Source organism: Oryzias melastigma, linkage group LG22 (assembly GCF_002922805.2).
Source record: "Oryzias melastigma strain HK-1 linkage group LG22, ASM292280v2, whole genome shotgun sequence".
Classification (NCBI taxonomy): Eukaryota; Metazoa; Chordata; class Actinopteri; order Beloniformes; family Adrianichthyidae; genus Oryzias; species Oryzias melastigma.
In genome coordinates, this window is record NC_050533.1 from 10,285,509 (window position 1) to 10,306,788 (window position 21,280).

The 21,280-nt window shown below is 37.3% G+C and overlaps 1 protein-coding gene across 1 annotated transcript; it reads right to left on the reverse strand.

The window, feature by feature from the left end:
* Positions 1-452: 452 nt before the first annotated feature.
* rps6ka1 (ribosomal protein S6 kinase a, polypeptide 1) lies at positions 453-15,453 on the reverse strand. The gene is given in 21 exon segments (XM_024272260.2): positions 453-2,113; positions 3,372-3,509; positions 3,595-3,712; positions 3,796-3,872; positions 3,959-4,120; positions 4,655-4,813; positions 4,897-4,986; positions 5,060-5,185; positions 6,506-6,636; positions 6,732-6,834; positions 6,920-6,984; positions 7,067-7,144; positions 7,238-7,322; positions 7,394-7,536; positions 7,803-7,840; positions 9,043-9,149; positions 9,227-9,306; positions 10,463-10,543; positions 11,293-11,374; positions 11,460-11,576; positions 14,553-15,453. Coding segments are annotated over 21 exon segments (2,265 nt in total). The 5' UTR covers positions 14,715-15,453; the 3' UTR covers positions 453-1,990.
* Between the last annotated feature and the right edge of the window lie 5,827 nt (positions 15,454-21,280).

The window sequence follows — 21,280 nt, forward strand, 5'->3', positions numbered from 1 at the left end:
TACAAACAAGGGAAACGTGGTCAGTTTTAGCCACCAATCAAAATGCAAAATTATAAGAAAAAAAGTTTAGATTTAACAAGAATTAAGTTGTAAAATTATAAGAAAAAAAAAATCAAAATTTTAGAGATAAGTCAAAGAATTACAGCAAAAAAGTTAAACAATTTACAAGAATAAAGGCGAAAAATTATGAGAACAAAAAGTTTAAAACTATAGAAAAAGTTCTAAAATTTTTTTAAAATAAAGTTGTAAAATTAAATTAAAAATGACAAGAATAAAGTCTCAAAATTACAAGCAAAAAAATACAACATTTTAAAAGAATAAACAATTATACAATTATTTTAAAAGTCAAAATTTTAGAAAATTAAGGTTGTACAATTATACTATGTGCCGTAAAAAATACTGATTTACTTTATATATCACTCTAATTAAAAAAATGAAAAAAAGACAAGAGGTTGTGTCATAGCAACTCAATTTTTAATATTGTAAGATATAAAAATCTTCATCTTCATCATACAATAACATCTTAACATAACACCATTAGTCAAAGAAGGAAAAGGTTTGCCATCAAACAAAGAGCTGAAACATAATTTGATCCCTTTTGAGGTAAGACAGCTGCTGAATTCGGCCTCTCAGGCCTTTCCCTTCAGAAACGGGCAGTTCGGCTGAAATTCACTGATGGGCATCGATGCTGAGCTGAAAGTGGGTTTCATTTACGGAGAAAACATTTGCTCCCACTAAGAAGACTTCAAATTGAAAGTTGGAGTGTTAACAAGTTACTTAATAATTGTATGAAAGGGAAACGGAACACTCAAGAATGAGTGCAGGTCTGTTTGTTACCACTGATTGAATAGAACGATTGGACATTTGAGTGCTCAGTTTCACTAAACAGCCTTTTTTTAATTTCTAAAACAAAAGAACACAGCGTGTCTTCCACTATTTGGACAAAAAAGAAAGAAAACAACAAAAGCAGCCAAAAAAAAAAAAAAAACAAAAAAAAAAACATCTTGCAATATGCATAGAGAAACACAGAGGAGGGGAAAAAAGAGTAGATAGCAAGTCCCAACATGCCACATAGTTCCTTGGGCAGGTCTTCTTTCACAGAAAGCCACCTATTTTACTATTTTGGTAGTAATAAAAATAATAGATGTCTCAACTGTTTTCCAGCAGATCGACCAAGCAGAGAAAGAAGGGAGAGCAGCGAAAGAGGAAGCCACATTACGTCATCACGTCACCAGATCATGCACATGACTCTGCAGCATCCCGCGAGACACACACACACACACACACACACACACACACACACACGCACACCCTGGAAATCAACAATAACCAAACATTAGCATTTGACATTTCCCAGAAGCCACTTTTTTTCTGGTTGTACCAAAGCCAAAGAGGCATTTATGGCGAAAAAAAACAAACAATATTCATATTAACAATGCTATTCAACAAACATTTAACAGCAGTTTGACAGAGGGGTGGTCCGCTGCTGCCCGCACAGGCTGATTTGGCAGCACGACCAGTCGTTTAAAGCTCATGGACGCTACGAAAAAAAACAAAAACGAAGGACAACAAAACAGGCAGACAGACAGGCGTGCAGCGAGAACCAATTACAGCAGTGATCAGGAGAAATGGCCACCATCGAAAACATGGCTCCACCCACTGTGTGGCAGGTCATGCACGCACACTCACACGCACAATCACAACCAACACTTCACTACATCTGCCAAAAAAAACCCTACACCCCTTCTTTTTTTCTTGTTCCCTTTCGCTCCCAATCCATCCTTTGTTACTGGCGGTCAGCAGCGAGGAGGATGATGGCGAGAGCGGGAGAACGGATGCCACGTGATGGGTAGGGGGGCAGGATCACAGGTCAGTGTTCCTTGGCTTGATTTTTTGGCGGGTGGACTCCCCAAAGCAAAGCTGACTGGGTGGTTTTTGGAGCAGTAAGGTGTGGCTCGACTCCAGTGAGGTGAAAGGCGGTTCGGAGTCTCTACAGAGACGTGGAGGGAAGCTTCTTCACGCGCCTCTGAGCGAGGAAGGAGCTCTCGATGGGCTTCAGCTCGGGGGTGGGCTGCGAGTTCTTCAGGGCGGAGTAGGTGGCCGCCATTGCACCCTGCAAGAGAACGGGGAACAAAGTAATATTAAGTAAAATGGCAGCATGGGTTCATGGGAAGGAAATGATGCATCATTTTTAGAAATGCAAAAAATAGATGCAGAGCAAGAACAGCGTTTCTAACCACGTCTTCTAAGAGCAGCTGATTTTAGGGGGCGGAGTCAGTCAGATGTTTTTTTTTTGTAAAGGAAGTTGACTTTAAAAGTCCACACTGAGGAAAATCATGTTTTTAACATTTTCTTGTGGCATTTTTCTGATAATGGAGGACATATAGTAACAGAATAAGCTTAAATCTGTATTTTTGAGTTTTTTTTTAATTAGTCAAATCATGTCAATGTAAACAAAAAAACGACATTTGACAAAAGAGCTTAGTTGAAATACACTAGGCAGGTCTCTCTGCAATGGTGAGGGAAAGGGGGGCGGGGTTGCTCCAAGCTAACAGTGTAGCCCACAACTCAGAGGCAAATTTCTAATACCGCTCTGCAGATACTATGTTCTAGAAAACTACTTAAAAAAAAATAAAAATTTGCTAAAAACATAATATTCACAATTACACTGGGAACGTTTTTAAAATAGATCAAAGAAAATAAAAAAGATTTAAAAAATATAATAAAGTATATGTATATAATTTCAAAGTGAAATATAATGGAATTTATTAAAAAACAAACATTATGTAAAATAAAAAAAATTAATACGTCAAATTAAATTAAAAAAATTTGTAAAAAAAAATAAAATGAATAAAAATATATTATAAAATAAAAGTCAATATAATATAAAAAATAAAGTAAAAAATAATAAAATAAGTTAAAATTATAATAAAAATATAATAAAATATATAATAGTATAATAAATGAAATAAAATAATAAATAAAATAAAATGATGAAAAACTATACAATAAAATAAAACAACAAAATATATGAAAATAAAATACAACACAATAAAATGTGATATAATACAATGTGTTAAAATAAAATAAAAACTACATTAAAATAAATAATACAAATATATAATATATTAAAATAAAAGACAAAACACTAACTTATAATATAATATAATATATTTTTTACATTTACTTAGGACATAGGGGTGTTTTGTTTTCTCTCAATAAAATAATACAAATGAGATTAAATAATTAATCTAAACAAAAAGTAAATAATACTTATGGGGACTGAATTGTGAGAATAGACATGTTTTTATTTGCACTTTAATCATCATCAAATTAGACTTTTTTGTAACTAACTCAGTCGGTTTTGTTACCTTGACCAGTTTAGGGTCCTGATGTGGAAGTTGGCTGTTGGGTAGTTTTTCTCTCTGGACGATCCAGGGGTGTTTGAGGACCTGCTTAGCCGTCAGTCTCTGAAGGGGGTCCACATGAAGCATCTTGGAGACGAGGTCCTAAAAGCAGCAAAAGTAAATCCATTATAGAAAAAGAAAGATAAACGGAGTAAAAGTCTTAAACCGATGTGGAGGATGGATGTACCTTGGCTGCGTCAGACACCGTGTCCCAATTTCCTCCATTCAGACTAAAGTGACCGTTTCCTATTCTGTTCAGAATCTCATTTGGGGTATCTTCAGGTCCGTTAGCAAACGGAGTAAAACTGGTGAATAAATAGACAAAAAATTGTCAAAACAAATGATGCACACACAAAAAAAGCTGTGATAATGTGTAGTATCTCCTCACCCAGCCAGCATGGTGTACAGTAAAACTCCCAGACTCCAGATGTCACATCCTTCATCATAACCCTGACGCTTCAGCACCTGGGAGGCAAAAATACCACATTTTTACCAAGATTATTAACTCATAAATCCAGACTTTTGGGTTGAGTCAGGAGATGCAGGTTCACCTCAGGAGCCACAAAGTTAGCCGTGTAGCACGGGGTCATGAGCAGGCCGTTGTTGGCACGCAGCTGCTTAGCGAAGCCGAAGTCACAGATCCTGATGGACTCGGGATTGCCCGACTCGTCAACGTAGAGAATGTTACTGGGCTTCAGGTCTCTGTGGACCACCTGGAAAACAGAGAGGTGCAGGACAGGAGTGAAGATTGAGGAAAGGATTACAAAATTCAAAAAATGTTATGTTATTTATAAGTATAATTTTTCATATAAAATGATATAAAAGTAAAAAAAAAAAATATATATATATATATATTTTTTAACGTTTAGTTTATTTTTACATGTTATCATTTTGACTAAATATATATTTTACAGAGTAAAATATTGAAAGTTATTGAAAGCTTAAGTTGATTTATTCTGGAATAATTTTCCTTATGGATTTTAGTCATAGTAATATTAAAAAATGACGGCTTTAAAGCTTTAAAAATTTGGTTTTAGTTCGTTCTATAAATGTTTATCCTGTTTTTGTTTCTATCAATATAGCTTAGTTTGGTGAGTTTTTTAAAATGACAGAAGAAATATTTCCGCACTAATTTGAGTCAACTGCAGCACTAAAATGAGCTTCTGCCAGGCTGACGGCAGCTGAATCTAGTAATTAAAAAGGAGCTGTGAAGCTGATCACGAGAGGCGTCAGTCGGTCGCCCTCACCCCCTGGGAGTGCAGGTACTCCACCGTCTTGGTGATGGTGTGGAGCACGGCGCTGGCCTCTCGCTCTGAGAAGAATTTCTGCTTGAGGATGCGGTCCAGCAGCTCTCCTCCACGCATCAGCTCCGTCACCAGGAACACCTGCTTCCCGTTGTCGTACACCTGAGGCAGAAACAGTTTTGTAAATCTATTACTTATACCTGAAGTGAAAAAAAAAAACAAAACACAGGTGAATCTGTACGAACATCCTTCAGGGTGATGATGTTTGGATGCTGTCCGTATCGAAGGAGGATGTCAATCTCCTCAGAGGGGTCTGTGCTGGTCTTGTCAATCACCTGTCAAATATATATGAATAATAAAATTCAGCTCCACATATAAAGTTTATATAAACCAAAAATGTTTTAATACCTTGACGGCGTATTCGGTGTTGGTGGCTTTGTGGACGCAGCGCTTACAGACGGAGAAGGAGCCCATGCCGATGTCCTCCTTGAGGACGTAGCCGTCGCTGAACAGCAAGTTCTTCCCGTGCAGCTGCTGCAGAACCAGCGCGGACATCAAAAGTGAGGCGGAGGTGTGACAAACTGACAGCAGATGACAAAGCTGGGGGGCTGTTGATGGATTTCATGGAAAGAGACGACTGCGTTTGTTCAGTCGCCCTCTCTGTGTTAAACTGTCACTCTGAATCTGTCACACGGAGTTAATTACAGCTCCTGTCAGGCCCGAAAACGGGATCTGAAGCCATGCACTTACACTCCTCCCCCTGTGCTGGAGTCTGCACAACGTATTCACTACACAAATGTGTTGCTCCTGTCCCTCCTTTTGCTGTTGTTTTATCATTTAACACTTAACCCTTTCTTTAAATTAACTTTATTAATGAATTGTTAGCACGATCACTGACGTTCCAGTAGATTCTGATGAGTTACAGTAAGATTTTGTGCGATGCCTTAAATGTTAAAGGGTTAAAATGGGGCACTTTCATGAAGTTTTGGTTATTTTAAGAGATTATGGATTTCTTTCTTGATTTGATATCATTATTTGTGTCCATTTTCTTTTGGAAGCTATCTTTAATTTGTTTTTTATACTTTTGTTTTTTTTTAAGTAATTGAAGAAGCTGTGGTTGAATCTCATCACACATTTTACTCATTTTACATAACTATTTCATCAAAGATGTGCACAGAAATTTAGTGCACATAGAAGTTTGTCCCAAGTCAGAAAAAATGAAGTTAGGCTCTGAGGCCATTTTTAAAAATGACTTTTTTCAATTTTTATGCTTAATATTTAAAAAAAAATGTAAATATATATTTTTTGTAACTATTATTTTGTATTTCAAATAAATAAGACTTGCAAAATGTATGCAAACTACCTCTGTAGAAACAAGTAAATCTTTGACCAGAAGATAATCACAGCTTTACGTTTTTGCCATCTTTTTCAGTCAGGAAGTATTCTGTGGCTGCCATGACAACCATTGGTACTTGGTTTACTGAGGCTCAACTCTGTTGTAACAACTGAAACAGAAAATTTGACATATGATGCAGATTTATGCAAAAAATTGTAATGTTCTCAACTGCTACTCTTTTTTCCCCCCATAATTAATCAATGAATTTTTTTTTTTTTTTGTATTTAATGTTTTAATTGTGCACACAGTTGGACACTTCTTTTAGCTGCCTTTCACCAATAACTTTGGTCACTTTATTGCCTGATAAAGATTCAAAACAATTGAATTATTTCATTTTATAACACTAAAATCAAACTTGTTTTTCTAATTCTACTAGTTTGTTTTCCTCTTGGAGTTATTGTTGGCTTCACAGCTTTAGGCTGTAAAAAAACAAAAAACATGTCTGACTAAACTCTCACCTTGACCACGGGGTGTGGTGGAGGCTGTGGCGGCTCCACCGAACCGTCCTCCTCCAACATGGTTGATGCAACAAAGCTGAAGCCCCTGAAGAGCTGATGAGCTCCGGCACTTGGCGGCACACCAGGAGAGTCTGAACAATAGGAACCAAAATACATTTAGCAGTCGACGGGTTCCATCATTTTAACCAGCAGCTGTCAGCGAGGCTCCAGTCAATCTCTTATTCACCTTTTGGTGTGCGGGAAGTGAATTCAGAATCAAAGTAGAAGGTGTCATCCGGACGGGCAACGGCTGGTCTGAATGGAGGTTTGACTTCTTTTCTAAAGAGTTTCTGAATTGGAATACAAAAAAATGCATATTTTAAAAAACAAAATATCTATATTTTATGCAAATGTTTTCTAGAGTCAGACACTTACATTCCAGTCTATAGTAGCGAAGAATCCGTGTCGCTTGATCTCCTCTGCTCCATCAGCTCCAGATCCTACAACATTTAAAAGCATCAAACTGTATAAAAAAGGAGATTTTTCATCATTTCCTGTAAAAATCACAGAGATGAAACTAACCCAGTCTGTTGGAGGGATTCCTCTTGAAAAGAGCTCTGAGCAGAGACTGGGCCTCCACACTCAGGAACTGGGGCTGCCCTGCAGGGAGAGACGCACAACGCTCAGCTTTGATGGCTGCACCTGAATGCCTGCAGTTTGTGACAAAAGCCTTTTGTATGCTGCGAACACAACCAGAAGGAGCTCACTTCAGAATCAGGTTCATGGTTTCCTTGCGGTCCTTCCCTTGAAACGGCAGCGCTCCTGTCAGCATCTCAAACTAGGAAAAAACATGCAATCAGGATAACTGAAACAAACCCCCCCCAAAAAAACAATTGTTTTGCTCCCTACCATCAGTACTCCAAATGACCACCAGTCGGCGCTGTGGGTGTGTCCCTGCCGGTTCACGACCTCAGGAGCCATGTACTCCACAGTACCACAGAAGGAGTAGGCTTTCTTCTCATGGTCAATCGCCTCTTTACACAAACCAAAATCTGGAAATAGCAACAAAAACTATAAGTGTCAAAAAAATATATAAATAAATAAAAAACTGGAACGACTGCAAGAAATCTGATGATCTCGAGTTTCATTTTTATCCAAACTGTGTGGTGTCATCTGAACCTTCTACCCCTGATAAGCCATAATTAACATATAGACTCGAATGCAGATATCTGCTGTTAAGATAAGAGTGTGAATGTCAGTGAAGCCAAGGAGAGGGGGCGTGTGATCTCTGGAGGATCGGTGCTGCAGAGGCACTCACCTGTGAGCTTGATGTGTCCCTCTTCATCCAAGAGAATGCTGCAAACGAAGATACTTAAAGTCAAAACCAAGCACAAATAAATGACTGGAGCTGTTTCTCGTATCTGTGTCAGAAGAAAAGAGGAAATGCAGTCGGGGAGGAAGAAATATGAGCAGCGATGTATCATAAAAAGTGTTTGCTTTGCATTGTTTGATAGGAAGAGCAATCGGGTTTTATAGAGACCCAGAACCACAAAGCTTGAATCAATATAAAAGGTTAAAAGCTTTCAGTACTAAAAAAAAAAAAAAAAGTGCCATAACTCGATGAGAAAAAGCTCTAAATTTATGTAGTAGACGTTTAGCTAATGCACCGATTTTACCTAACTTTAGCTCATACATCTATAGCTACAGCTCTAGTGTAAATTAGCCAAACTGTAGCAGTTTGAGGCATTTAAAGACCAACTTCAATGAAACATATATAAAGAAAATTAAGATTAAAATTGCATTGGAGTGTTTTTAATTCAAATTGTTATGAATCAGGAGCAGATGGAAAAAAATATGTTTGAAAAAGATTGTATTTGTTAGGCTACAGGCCTTATGAGGAGGCATCAGAAGAATCTTTTTATTTTTAAATTGTTGGCATTAACATGCATGTAGATGGCGGCCATTAGAAGCCTGCTTTTTTTTATATAGTATATGATATAGACAGCCGACATCCAGAGACATTTTAAAGAAGACTTTGGGTTCTAGCTGCTGATTATTCAGAGAGCTGCCGGTGATCCGGCCTGTCTGCCCAGCTGTCGCCTGATTTTGTAATGACATCATCCCCCCTTGTCACTGGACTGCCACCGTGGGAACTTGAAATGTGGTAGGGTGGTCACTGAACAATGTAAACTTTTGGAGAAAAATCGTCCGATCGCTGTAAAATTTCAGCTTTTTCTCAAAACCTCTAGTTTTTTTAAGTTTTGGCTAAAAATTGCATAATTATAATTAAAAGACCACTGGGAACACTTTTACATTAGAACAAAATATGATGGGAGTGGGGTTTTAAGCATCCCTCTCCATTAAAGAACAGAAAAAAGGTGAATACTGCAGCAGTCAACATTTCAATCATCTGATCTGTTTGGTGAATTTGTTCTAACCACATTTTTTTCCCCCATTCCAAATCCGTTTCATATAGTCAGCAGGTCAGCATGAGCATACGTCAATAAAGTAAATGTCATCATGTTGGTCAGATATTAGATTTTGAACTATTAGCTCACTTTTCCGGTTTGAGGTCTCTGTAAATGATGCCAAGGCTGTGAAGGTGGTCCAGTCCCAACGCCAGCTCTGCTAGATAAAACTTCACATCCTCCTCGGTGAACATCACCTGTGAGTCAAAAAAAAGAGAACTTAGACCCTTAAAAATGACAGAAGCTGTGGTCAGCCCAGCACAGAATGACTCACCTCTTTAGAAAGTCTGGTGAAAAGATCTCCCCCTCTGAGAAAGTCCAGGATCAGATACAGCTTCCCTTCAGTCTGGAATGCTGGAAATGCAAAATAGATTGTAATCTTTAGCCGAATTCATCCTCAAGTTTTACAAAAAAAAAAAAAAATACTTTAAGTTTTATTTTGGGAAAACTGTTGAACTCTGTTCATCCATCTTGGTCGCATCACTTAAAGCGGCTAGCTTCATGGCTAAGTTGTAACCCAAAGCTAACGACAAAAACTAATCAATAAAACGTATTCAGACAGTTTCTTTGGGGAGAAAAGAGGCAGTAAGGAAACCAAATAAGAACCTTCAACTTCAGAGAACAATAAAGCTGCTGTTTACAGACAAAACCAGGAGTCTTCCTCAACATATGGAATTTTTGAGACAGTTGTTTTCAAGTAGCAGAAGCTGCTATGGCTAAAACGCAGTGACAGATTCTTGTATTCTCTCACGCAGGTAATAAAGTTAGAGACACAATGGATTTGTTTATATTATAGTTAGAAAATGCCAGTTTTAGCATGGTTGAGTCAATTTATTCTTGTTATTTTTATCCATCACACCTCAAAAGTCAGGCGTAGCTGAAGCTAGCATCCGGTTGTTAGCGTCCATTTTGATGTTTAAGGAAAAATCTTCGTTACAAAGCTCAAACCAGCCACAAAAAATTTTACAGATAATGAAGATTCAATCAAATAAAGTTGCTCATTTGTGGAAACTTGTAAATTTGAGAATTTTCCTACAGCAAAGCTGAATTACGTAGACATCCGTTCAGAAACTTTAGCTCATAAAATGTTCCTTTGTGTTGAAAAAAATACCCAATTTATGTAAAGACAAAATATGATCAATATTTTTGCTCTGAAAGATAATCGGAGCCTGGATTGAGTATTAAAATAGAAAAAGAAAATCATGTAATGTTTTATTTATAGATTTCTTTTTCAAATCAGAAATGATAAACAACCTTGTTTCCATGAATCTTCATCATCTCTATAAATAAAACATCTACTGATATTTTTTAGACTTTTTTTAAACTAAATTTCTTGTTGTAGCATTTTATTTTAAAAATACATTTTCAGAAACAGGAAGTTTAGAAATCCCAACTTTGGCCCCTTCGTGACCGGTTTGTGATAATATTGTCTAATTCAAACCGGTCCATGAGGTGTCAAATGTTGGGGACCACTGCTATAGAGGAATGGATCAGCTTCAAACTGACTCACCGTAGTGGAGCTTGACGACAAACGGGTGGTTGACATCTGCCAGGATGTCTCTCTCCATCTTGGTTCTGACCCGATCTCTCACTAATAGAAAAAAGAGGAGTTCTGTGTTACCAAATGAGAAACTTTTACCATTTATTTGTGTTAGGGATATACCAACTTTTACTAAAGTTTTTATTTTTTAAAGTTATGGTCGGATAAATTGGTCCCTCGCGACATCTTGGTTCACCTTAGGAGGTGTCCTTTTTTTATTGCAATTTTGCATGTTTTTTTAATTTTCAGTATACTGTGTTTTGCATCCTGATTGGTTGGAGACAATTGTCTTACAAGAGAGTTACAAGAAATCTTTGTTTTCATTCTATAATTATTTTTCTATTAACTTCCAGAGTTTAAACAAGAGAAAAAACTGTAAAAATGTTCATGTCTGTCTTAGAAAAATGTTAAAAAAATAAGTGTATTGAGGGGTTTTACAGCCTGAAAACATCTATATTTGGCAAGTTATTTTTAAAACGTATCTCCACGATAAACGAGGAAACACTAGTTTGAAGTCTAACCCATCTCTAAATTAAAAAAAGCAACATTTACTGCAGATTGAAACACATAAAAACAAAGCAGCAACAGGTGAAACTTTAGTTGTTGAGGCTCAGAACTTTACAAAGGTGTCAAAGAAACCCACTGAAAGCTGTGGTGGTCTGTGTCATCATGCTATGAAGCTCTTACAGGAAATGTACACACCCCCTTATGTGTGTGAAATGATGTTTATTCTTAAAGGATGGAAGATTCATGCATGCACTTAAATGTATTTTACAATAATACAAGCATTGCTTCTGTACCTTTCAGTGTGGCCTTCTTGAGAACCTTCATGGCATAGAGCTGGTTAGCATCAGGAGGAGTCACCTTTCGCACAAGGAACACCTAAGAATAATAATAAAAAAAGAATATTATTGTAGCTCAACTGGAGAGGAGTGCATTTCTGAATAAGATGTGAGTGTGACATCACCTTTCCAAAGGAGCCCTGTCCCAGAACCTTGAGCAGCTCAAACTGGGAGGCGTCGGCCTTCTCCGAGCCCTCTTTGACCACATTGGTGATGTTGTACTCTTTGACGTCTCCGTCTTCCTGCAGAGTGAAAAACGAAGGAGTGTGAAACAAAAACAGAACGATAATATGTGAGCACGATGGCGTGCATTTGTTGTGAAGAGTATGTATGTATGTGGGAGTGTCTCCTGCTGTAAATAGCGCCGCATCAGAAAAAAAGCTCTTGAGAAAGAGGAAGCAAAGAGAGGAAAAAAAAAAAAGACGTGTGAGAAAGTATTTCAGATTAGACCCTGTGGCTTCTCATCAAAATGCTTTTGCATTTCCCCGCAAAATGCAAATTGGAGTGTGTGCAAGTTAAAGTAAAAGGAACTTTAACTGCGCACAGCTACAGGACACTGCTGCTTGCTTTAGGGCTTAAAAGCAGTTTTGGTTTGGCACAGCTGACAGCTCCAAGGCACTCTTCGGTGACCTGCTGTCGGCCTCACGCACATCTCATCTCACCGAAACTCATCGAGGCATTAAGGGCTTGAACCACAAACACAAATACAGCCGTATTTACCCAGCAGGCAACATTTTAAGTGACATAGCGGTAAAACCAGCACATTTTCTGTTTTTACATTTTTGGGGGGACATTCTTGATAACTAACTTCAAAATTAGGACACCAGAATTTCCAGTTTATTCTTAGACGTTTGCCACCTGCACGAAACATGACGCAAACCATGACTATGTTCAATATGAAGCATTTTTAGATAGGTATTAGTGGACATCAATAGAATTCTGAAGGGAACCCAAAAAAAGCACCTTTGATGGTCTTTAAGTCCGATTGATCATCTTTTCATCTATTTTTAAATAGATTTCTTATTTAAAACCTATAATTTTCTAGGACATAGTTTCTGCAGAAGAAGGAGTTCCTCAGAAATTCGCCTCTGAGATGTGGACGGGGCGCAAAGTAAGCCTGCCCTCCATTCCCATCATCCTTTTGTTTGAACTTCTGCTAGCTTACAGCCCCTCACAACCCCATTAGTGGTGCAACAAAAATGGAGAGCAATATTGGAGCTATCCAGCCGTAGAGTTTGGAACCGGATGCCAACAAAGACGTACATGGATCTATTTGTCTGCAAGTGGACGCATTGGAATGGAGCAGCAGCAACTTCAGGTAGTGATGGGAGAAAAAAAAATCAATTTTAAGAAACATCGATTATCAATTCTGAATCATTTTATGAATTTTAAATAATCAATATTCAAAAAATACATTTGATTTAAAGTAAAAGTAACAAGTGGAACTAAACGTGAAGTGTTTTTTTAATCTGACATTTTTGAAGAGCACACAAATATGATTTTCTCACAGATCTCATCATCCCAACGTTCCCGACTTTGCTTAAAGTGACCGTTTGGAAGCATTTTGGCTTTTATAGTGTCGAGGGTTGATTGGATAACAGTCATGTGGTGTGTAATTTAAGTCACATCAAAATTAAATATGTAGGGAACACGACTAGTTTGTGAAATCACGATGAGCGGCTACCTAGACATCATTTATTTTGTTTGACGCGAGTTGAAGAGCGTTAAACTGGTCTAATAATAAAATGTAACATTATCTTATTTATTATGGAGTTCAAGGAACATTTTTCCCTTTTGATGTGGTGATTATCAAACACAATATTTTTAATTTTAAGACTTTAAATTATATTTAATCTTATGCTTCATAACAATGATTAGTAGCTATTCAGAGTGGCTAAAATAAATAGATTGTATATTCTTCATACACTGTTTCTACTGGATTATTAACCAATCATGTTTCATGTTTATGCTCCAGTTAACAGCAGTAATAAGTAGAAAAAAGGATAAAGACTCAAAGTAATCCTAAAGCATAACAAGAGAAAATTTCCTTTTTGTCTTGTGTTCCTGTTTGGGACAGGAAGTCTTTTATTTTGAAAGAAAGTCATATGAGCTTCTGTCAAAAGTAAAAAACAACTTTGAGAAAATTCCCATTTATCTTAATATTTATGTATTTATTCACACCCAATACTAAATATAATTTATATTTATTATAATAAACAACAATATAATAATGCAAAGTAGTATCAAATATTCAAAATAAATAAATAAATAAATAAAATGAAAAAAAGGCTTTGCAGCTCCTATTAGGTTTTAATCTGTACCAAACGGGTTCAAATGGCTCTTTTCCTGGCAAAGGTTGCAGACCCCTGGTCTAGTGTCTTGTAGTAAAGAGAAACATTCTTAAAAAAAAAAAAAAGAGCAGATCTGAGATGTATTGATAAATGTTTAATTAAATAGTTGCCTCCTGAATCATAATTAAATCGTGACATGAATCAAACATTCCCACCTCTAGCTTCAGGCATCAAACCTACAAGGTTTTTCCAACTGATTTTTCTGATAATTTGAATTAAGAAATACTCAGAAATACAATTTTAAGCTGAATTTTCTTTCTATATGTCCCCCATCATGGGAAAAATGCTACAAAAAATGTTAAAACTGAAAAAAAATTAAAAATTCAAATTCTAAGGTATTTTCCAATTTATACACATTAAAATTGAAAATATAGGGATTAACCCTTTAACACCTGGAGCGTCGTCAGTGAAGCCTAAACATAAAATCTTTAACATATTGTAACTTTTAACCGTTTACACGATCAATGATAGATTCTGAAGGAGAGAATCTACTGGATTTATGCTGATCATGTTAACGGTTGAAAAGTTACAGTCAATTAAAGAACATTAAAGGGTTAAATAGTGGTTTGATATGCATAAAATTAATTTTTCTAACAGAAAGTACATGGACTGATCTTTGTTTTCACAGGAGTTTAAACAAATCAAGCCACAGACCACTACAGCATGTGACAGTATTTGACAACAGGAAACCCGAGCTGGTTGAAAACAGGATTTCAGTTGCACTTTGTTTCTGATTAACCAGTGATAAAGACAGGATAAAGAAGAAAAACAAAAACGCTTTGGGTTCACTTAAATTTTACGCAATGCTGTCAAATAAATCAGTAAATCGTAAAAAGAAAAAAATAAAATTGACAGGCGTTTTTTTACCGTCCACAGGTTCCTCGGTTCAGGGGCAACAGCGGTATCAGAGCTGCCTGCTGCCGCGTTCGATCTGCAGCTCTTATGTTTAACGGGCCGGCCTGTCAACGGCTTGTTCTTCCCGAACAGGTAGAAGAAGAGCATGCGGATCTTTCTCTTGTCCTTCTCCATCTCCACCTTTCCCAAACGCCTTTATGGTCATCCACAAAGAGGCAGAGGCAGCGCCAGCTCGCATAAATCATCTCGGACTTCACCTGATCCCAGCACTCGTTAGACTCTTCCGTGCGCTCATGTTAGAAAAGTTTGCTCTGCTGGTAGATGTGGAGAAACTTTCAGACTTTTTTTTTTTTTATTTTCTATCCGTTTCCTCCAGCATTTCAGTCAAGCTGGTGAGGCCTTTTTTCCTTCCATCTCCTCTCCGTCTGTCATTCTGTAGGAGTCTGATCAGACCTGAGCTTGAACGCCGACTACTGCTGCAGTAAGGTGGAAGTACAGCGAACAGGAAGGAAGCGCCTACTCTAATTCTCACCGTCCTGCGCCCGGCCTCAACAAGAATCTGCATCTTCATCCTCCAGAGCGAGAAAGCATAAAGAGGGACGGAGTGAAGTTTAGAAAAAGATTGATTATAAGAACTTTTTGTTCATGAAAATGTGCAGAGAGAGGGTGATGTGTCCTCTCAGAGAGTCAGCGTGACGATTCAGATGACTCACTACACGATCTATGCTCCCACATTTCATTCCTGCTTCCCTCAACGTTTCAAAAGAAGACCCTACCTGCCCAAATAAAACCTTCCCCTTTATTGCTCAGCACTAATGAAACCCTCATGAGCCATCATGAAGAATAACTTCTCTATTGACCAAAGAGCTGCTAGAGATGCATTGCAGTTCAAAAACTGCAGGGGTAATATTGCTGAGTGGGGCATGAAATCCACAGCAGGGAAAAAAAATAACATCTGAATAACAGGCAGATAGCAAGACAGGATCGGGAAGAGTTACGAGCTTACCTTATGCTTAAAATTGGCAAACTCCTGCTCAATCCAGGTGATACGAGACTCATTCTATAAGAGGTATTTAGGTAGAGACATAAAAATGACAGATATAAATGAGGTCTCCCCTTCCACAGATGTTCTGTCGACAAATATACTTGCACACAAACACACACAGGGGGGATCAAGAGAGGGAAAAGGTAGGGATGGGTTACCACATGGGGCAACAGGAAACTCGTCTTTTCTAAAAATTTCACTTCCCCGTTTTTTTCTTCTTTTCTGAGTAGACCTGATTTCCTTCCTGTTTCATAACCAACGTGCAAACGTTCCCCAGCACTACAATGGAGATTTCGCACTAAAATATTGACTTATACTTGAGGTTCCTTTATAGTGTGAGGCTGTTCTAGAAAAATATAGCAGCCATGTTCTTCAAGAAATGATAAAAACCTGCATAAAAGGTGGTTTGATGAACAGTTTGGGTCCAAACTTTCCTTCAGTCTTTAAACATGCAACTGAATAAGGCTAAAATTATTCAAAAGCTTAAAAAAGCTCTTCACATACAGAAAAAAACCCCTCTCCCAAAATATCTCAACACAACTGCACAAAGTGACGGGCAAGCCCCTGCTTCTCTGCAAAGCCTTCACCCAAGCACCTCCCACCCACACACACATTCACATCAAGTACAGATCACGAGGAGAAAGTGGCCACTTGCCTCCGCTGCGCGAGTTTTGGTGCGAAATATAAACCTCCACATGTCTGAGTCCAGATATTTCCATGTCACCGCCACAGTCACCGGTGACGGAGTCACTCCACTGGCTTGCAAGTATAGTTTCTGTATCAGTTAGCTAACCACCCCCAATGTATGCAATACCACAGAGTGATACAATCTGACACATGCACGCAAAAAGAGGCCGAAATGGGAAGTGAAGATTAAAAAAAAGAAAAAAAAAAGAAGCAGACTGATTTGTTGGTGGAAGGAAGAGACAGGAAATGACCATTTTATTTTTCTTTAGAAAAAAAAAATATTATTCTATTAGCAAACTAAAGTAGAATTGGGAAATGAACACTAGACTTTTAGTTTTTATTGTGCTGCAACATTGGCATTTTTTATTTTAGAAAAAAAATGTTAAATTTAAAAAAATAACACAAAAAAGTTAAAAATTCCACATTTACATACACCTTTACCACCTTAAAAACCAACAGACTACTCGTTTTTGTCAAAGTTGAACTGACCTGTGTCATCACCTGCACAGTCTTGTAATGCCCCCTGTTTAACACAAGGGGTCAGTGCAGGTCTACGGCCAGGTGAGGGTTCTAAGACCAGCTTTGGCCAAGTAAGGACATGCTTACCCTGCTGGCTCATGCCTCATAAAATCCCAGCATTGGCTCTGACAGCAGTTTCAGATAAGGGAGGTATAAAGCTAAAGAAAAAAAAAAAAAAAAGGAAGTATGTGTGTCGTGACTCCAGCAAAACTGCCCAATAACTAAACTGAAGGCCAGGTTGGAGCAGCATCAAAATCTCTGGTTCCTGATTCTCAGATGAAAGATTTTATGAGGGTAGAGAAGAAAGAAAACCGAGTTTAGACGAGGGCAAGCATCAGCGGAGGGAAAACAATGAATGGTAAATGAGCCTGAGAGGAGTTCATTCAGGCTGTGAGCTGCGACTGCAGGGTGAAGGAAGGACAAGAGCGCACAACGCTGGCAGTCCAAACATTCGTCTGACCAACTGTTTCAGAAAATAATCAGATCTCCAACGCCAAACAGTGGCAGTGGAGCACAGCAGCAATAAGATCTGTTTAAAGCACAAACATGACGTTATGTTGGTGTTTTTTTTATTGATGCTGAAATCAAAACACAAAGTTGTGCAGCTTTCCTGTCATTTTGATAAGCATTTGTTTGAAAAAAGTACTTTTTTAATCTTCTATATTCTAGGGATTCCATAAATCTTGGTTTAAAACCAAACACTAAGTTACATTATTAACTCAAATCATGGGGAAAGTGAATTGTTGCATCTCTACTGCATATCAAAAACAAAAGCATCACCCAAAAATCATGACTTGATGACTGTTTGGGGAAAGTGAATTAATGTTTACCTACTATATTCCCAGATTTATTTGTAGATATTTGCAAAAAAAAAAAAAAAAAAATCACGATGGAAACGATTTTTTTCTTGACAAAGCCATCATTTAACTAACCTTAATGTGCTTTAGTGACAGATTCTTTTGTAAATTTTCTAAGGTTTTCTTCCCATTTTGAAATATTAAAACCTTAAAAGATAAAAGTAAGAAAAGAAGGCTTCCATTTCACTACATCCTAGATAAAAGTGTGAAATATATAAAAGAAAAGCAGTTTAAAAATAGTAAATGATCACAGACACCTTTGATTTATGCAGCAACACTGTTCTCCTATGTTAAAAGCCTTCAAAGCTTTAGCTCTCTGCTTTTTTCCTCACAAAACCTCATTTTATTCTTTGTGACATGGTAAGAAAAAGTTATAGTTTTTATGCACAAAAGCAGCAAAAAGAAAAATGAGCTCACAGCAGCTTTAAAACCAAACGCTACCAAACATGAGAGGTTTGTACGACTGTATCACTGAACATCTCCAAGTGTAATTATGAAGGAATTCCAAGATTTCCCCTGGAGGTTTGGTCCATGTGTCCACAGGGGCGAGTTGACACATGCTGCACAGAGGCACCTTTCAGGTGCAGACGTGATTGTGTTTTCCCTTCTCTAATATCCAAGGTAACGGGGGAAAGAGTAGCTCCACTTTGCACTCATTCTTTTTTATTTCTAAATAGTCATCTTTTTGATCCACTGGTATCATCAAACCTCCTCATCTGCCTCTTTTAATTCTATTTTCCTTCTCTTGTTTACTAACACCTGTTGTTGCAGCTTTGACCAACAGATACGAGGTGTATAATACATGAGGAGGAAAGAATGGAAGGGTGGAGTTGGGAGGTTGAATGATGCAGAGAGACATTTACCTGGCTGTAATTCAATCCTGAAACATGAAAGTTATGCAACCTCAGCTTTTCGGAGAAGATTCTGAGAATCTCCTGAAAGAAGATTAGGAAAAATAAGGCCCATAGGTTTAAAAAAAAAAAAAAAAGCAAAAAAAAAAAATATATATATATATATATCAAGCTATCACCTGAAAGCTACAATACGAATAGAATAGTATAGCATAGCAAGCCCCAGAATAGCATAGTATGCTGTATTATGCTATACTGTGAACTAATTTTTTGCAATGTTTTACTATAGCATAATGTATAACATTACAATATTAGTATAGTATAGCATTATCATAGTATAGCATAGCAAGCACCAGTATAGCACAGAATAGTAGGGTGTACTATACTACACTATACTATGCTCTAGTGTACCAATTTCATACTATGCTATACTATAGCACCAAAGCAAAATAGTATAATGTAATTTGAAATAGTATTAGTAGTGTATAGAATTTGTATAGTATAGCATATCATAGTATTAGAATAGTACTTCATTAGCATTGTATAGCATAGCGAGCACCTGTATAACATAGTAAAGTATGGTGTACTATGCCATGCTGTCTACTAGTGTACTACTTTTATACTATGCAATATTATAGCAACATAGTACTGTAGTAAAATGTAGCACATTATGGTATTAGTAAAGTACGGCATTAGTATAGTAAAGCAAAGTATTGTAATAGTATAGCATTGGCACAATATAGAATAACATTAATATAACACTAGTATAATATAGTATTAGTATAGTACATTTTAGCAATTTAGCATAGCATAGCAAGTACTAGCATACAATAGTATTGCACACTATACTATACTGCATTGTACTAATTTTATACTCTGTTATGCTATAGAACGAAAGTTCCATTGTGCTAAACTAGTATAGTCTAGCTATAATATAGTAAAGCATTAGTATAATATAGCATAACATAAGTAAAATGTAACTTAAATACAGTATAGTACACCATTGTACATTATAGCATAGCATAGAGAAGCATACTCCTCTACACTATGCTATACTATATTGTAGTACTATAGCACTATACTGCAATAATATAGCATAGTATATGTGAAATCATGTCATTTATCATATCGTATTATATTTCTCAAGTATACCTATGGAAGTAAAACCTAAACATTTGCATTTTAACAATGCAACACTTTAGCCTTAAGGCTTAAAGTTTGAAGTTTTCATTTCTGGTTGATGGAACTTCTTCTGGTAAAGGGTAGAAATACAGCATTTTACCAACTCTACGCATAATGCAACTTTTCAAGCTGCGTCTTTTGAGTGGCCTCTGATGGTTACACAGATTTTGTCCTTTACAGGAATCTGCTGAGCTCATCGGGAATCCTTTCAGATACTTAAAGCTGCTCTAATCTCAGCTTTGCTGCAAGTCAAAGTCATGAGGACTTTGAGCAAAAAAGGCAAAGTCTCCATCCGCCATGCAGCAGTCACAGCACCTCTCAGTATACATTAAAAAAGCCAATATCAGAACTGCATTTGGACCGGGTTGAAGGCACTGCAGGAGACCTAACTCATTCTTTTCCAGACTGTCATTTCCTTTCGACAATCACTAAAGCACTTCTCCGAAAAGCAAACGTCTCTCCGAGAACACGTGGAACAAATCCCATACACAAGAGGACGGTGACTGCCACAGGAAGAGCTCCAGAGGTATAGCACGGGATTAGCACCGAAGCTACAGGAAATCCTGTGTTGGCATCTGTAATATTAATAGCAGCAGCAAGGATGGCAGTAAGATGATAGGCAGATCAGCGCTGGCCCAGCTGACAGGAGGCCTGATGGCCTCGTGTAGTGGTGGCAGCTGTGGGGAAGAAATAAATAATGAAAGGAAAGAACAGAAATAGCGGTAAAAGAGGAATAGATCGAGGGTGAAACATCAGAGAGATGGGGGGGGGAAAAGAATGGATGCTTGTAATACATGCGGCGAGGTCATCAGAGTTAAAGCTAAGCAGGCTGTCTGCAGTGGAAATGCAGCACTCTATAGCTTGATATAGAGAAGGCATGGAAACACCAGTACATGCAACATGACAGCAAAAAACAACGCCAGCTCAGCTTTTAAATACTTATCTCATCACTTAACTATTCCCGGTCTTAAACTCTCCATCCCAGCCAGAGCAGTCTAAAATAGCCCCTTCATATCTCGGTTCTTCCCGTTTGATCTGATCGCTTTATTGAAGAGCAAACAGACCTGCTAGAGACTTTTAATTAAACGGGTTGCGTAACTTTCCCTTTATTGTAGCCAATTAAGAGACATTTTTGAAAGAAAAAAACATGTTCTTACAAAGAATTTGACACCACATTCTGGTTAATTGGGAATAAATGTATTTTTTATACTTTAAAGAAGAACAAAGAGGAGGCACAACGCTTTTGTAAAAAATAATGATCTAATCTGTTTCTAATTTTCAGTACATTTTGATCTGTAACTGCTCCTAAAAAAACAACCAAAATCTAATGGCAAATTCTGAAATTTTTGCCATTTTTGCTTATAGTTACTATATTCTCTTTGACAAAATAATTAATAGATTTTAGTCGATTATACATGGAGAAGGATTTCAAGTCTTGCATCTTTGAATGTGTTTCTCACATATAAAGATAACTAATCCCTTCTTGATACTTGCATTGACCTTAAGGTATTAACTACGTTCACACTGGCCTTGGCGACACCTATCAGTTATTTTTGTTAGTTTTTCTTCCTACTTGCAAGTAGGACGCCTTAACCTCTG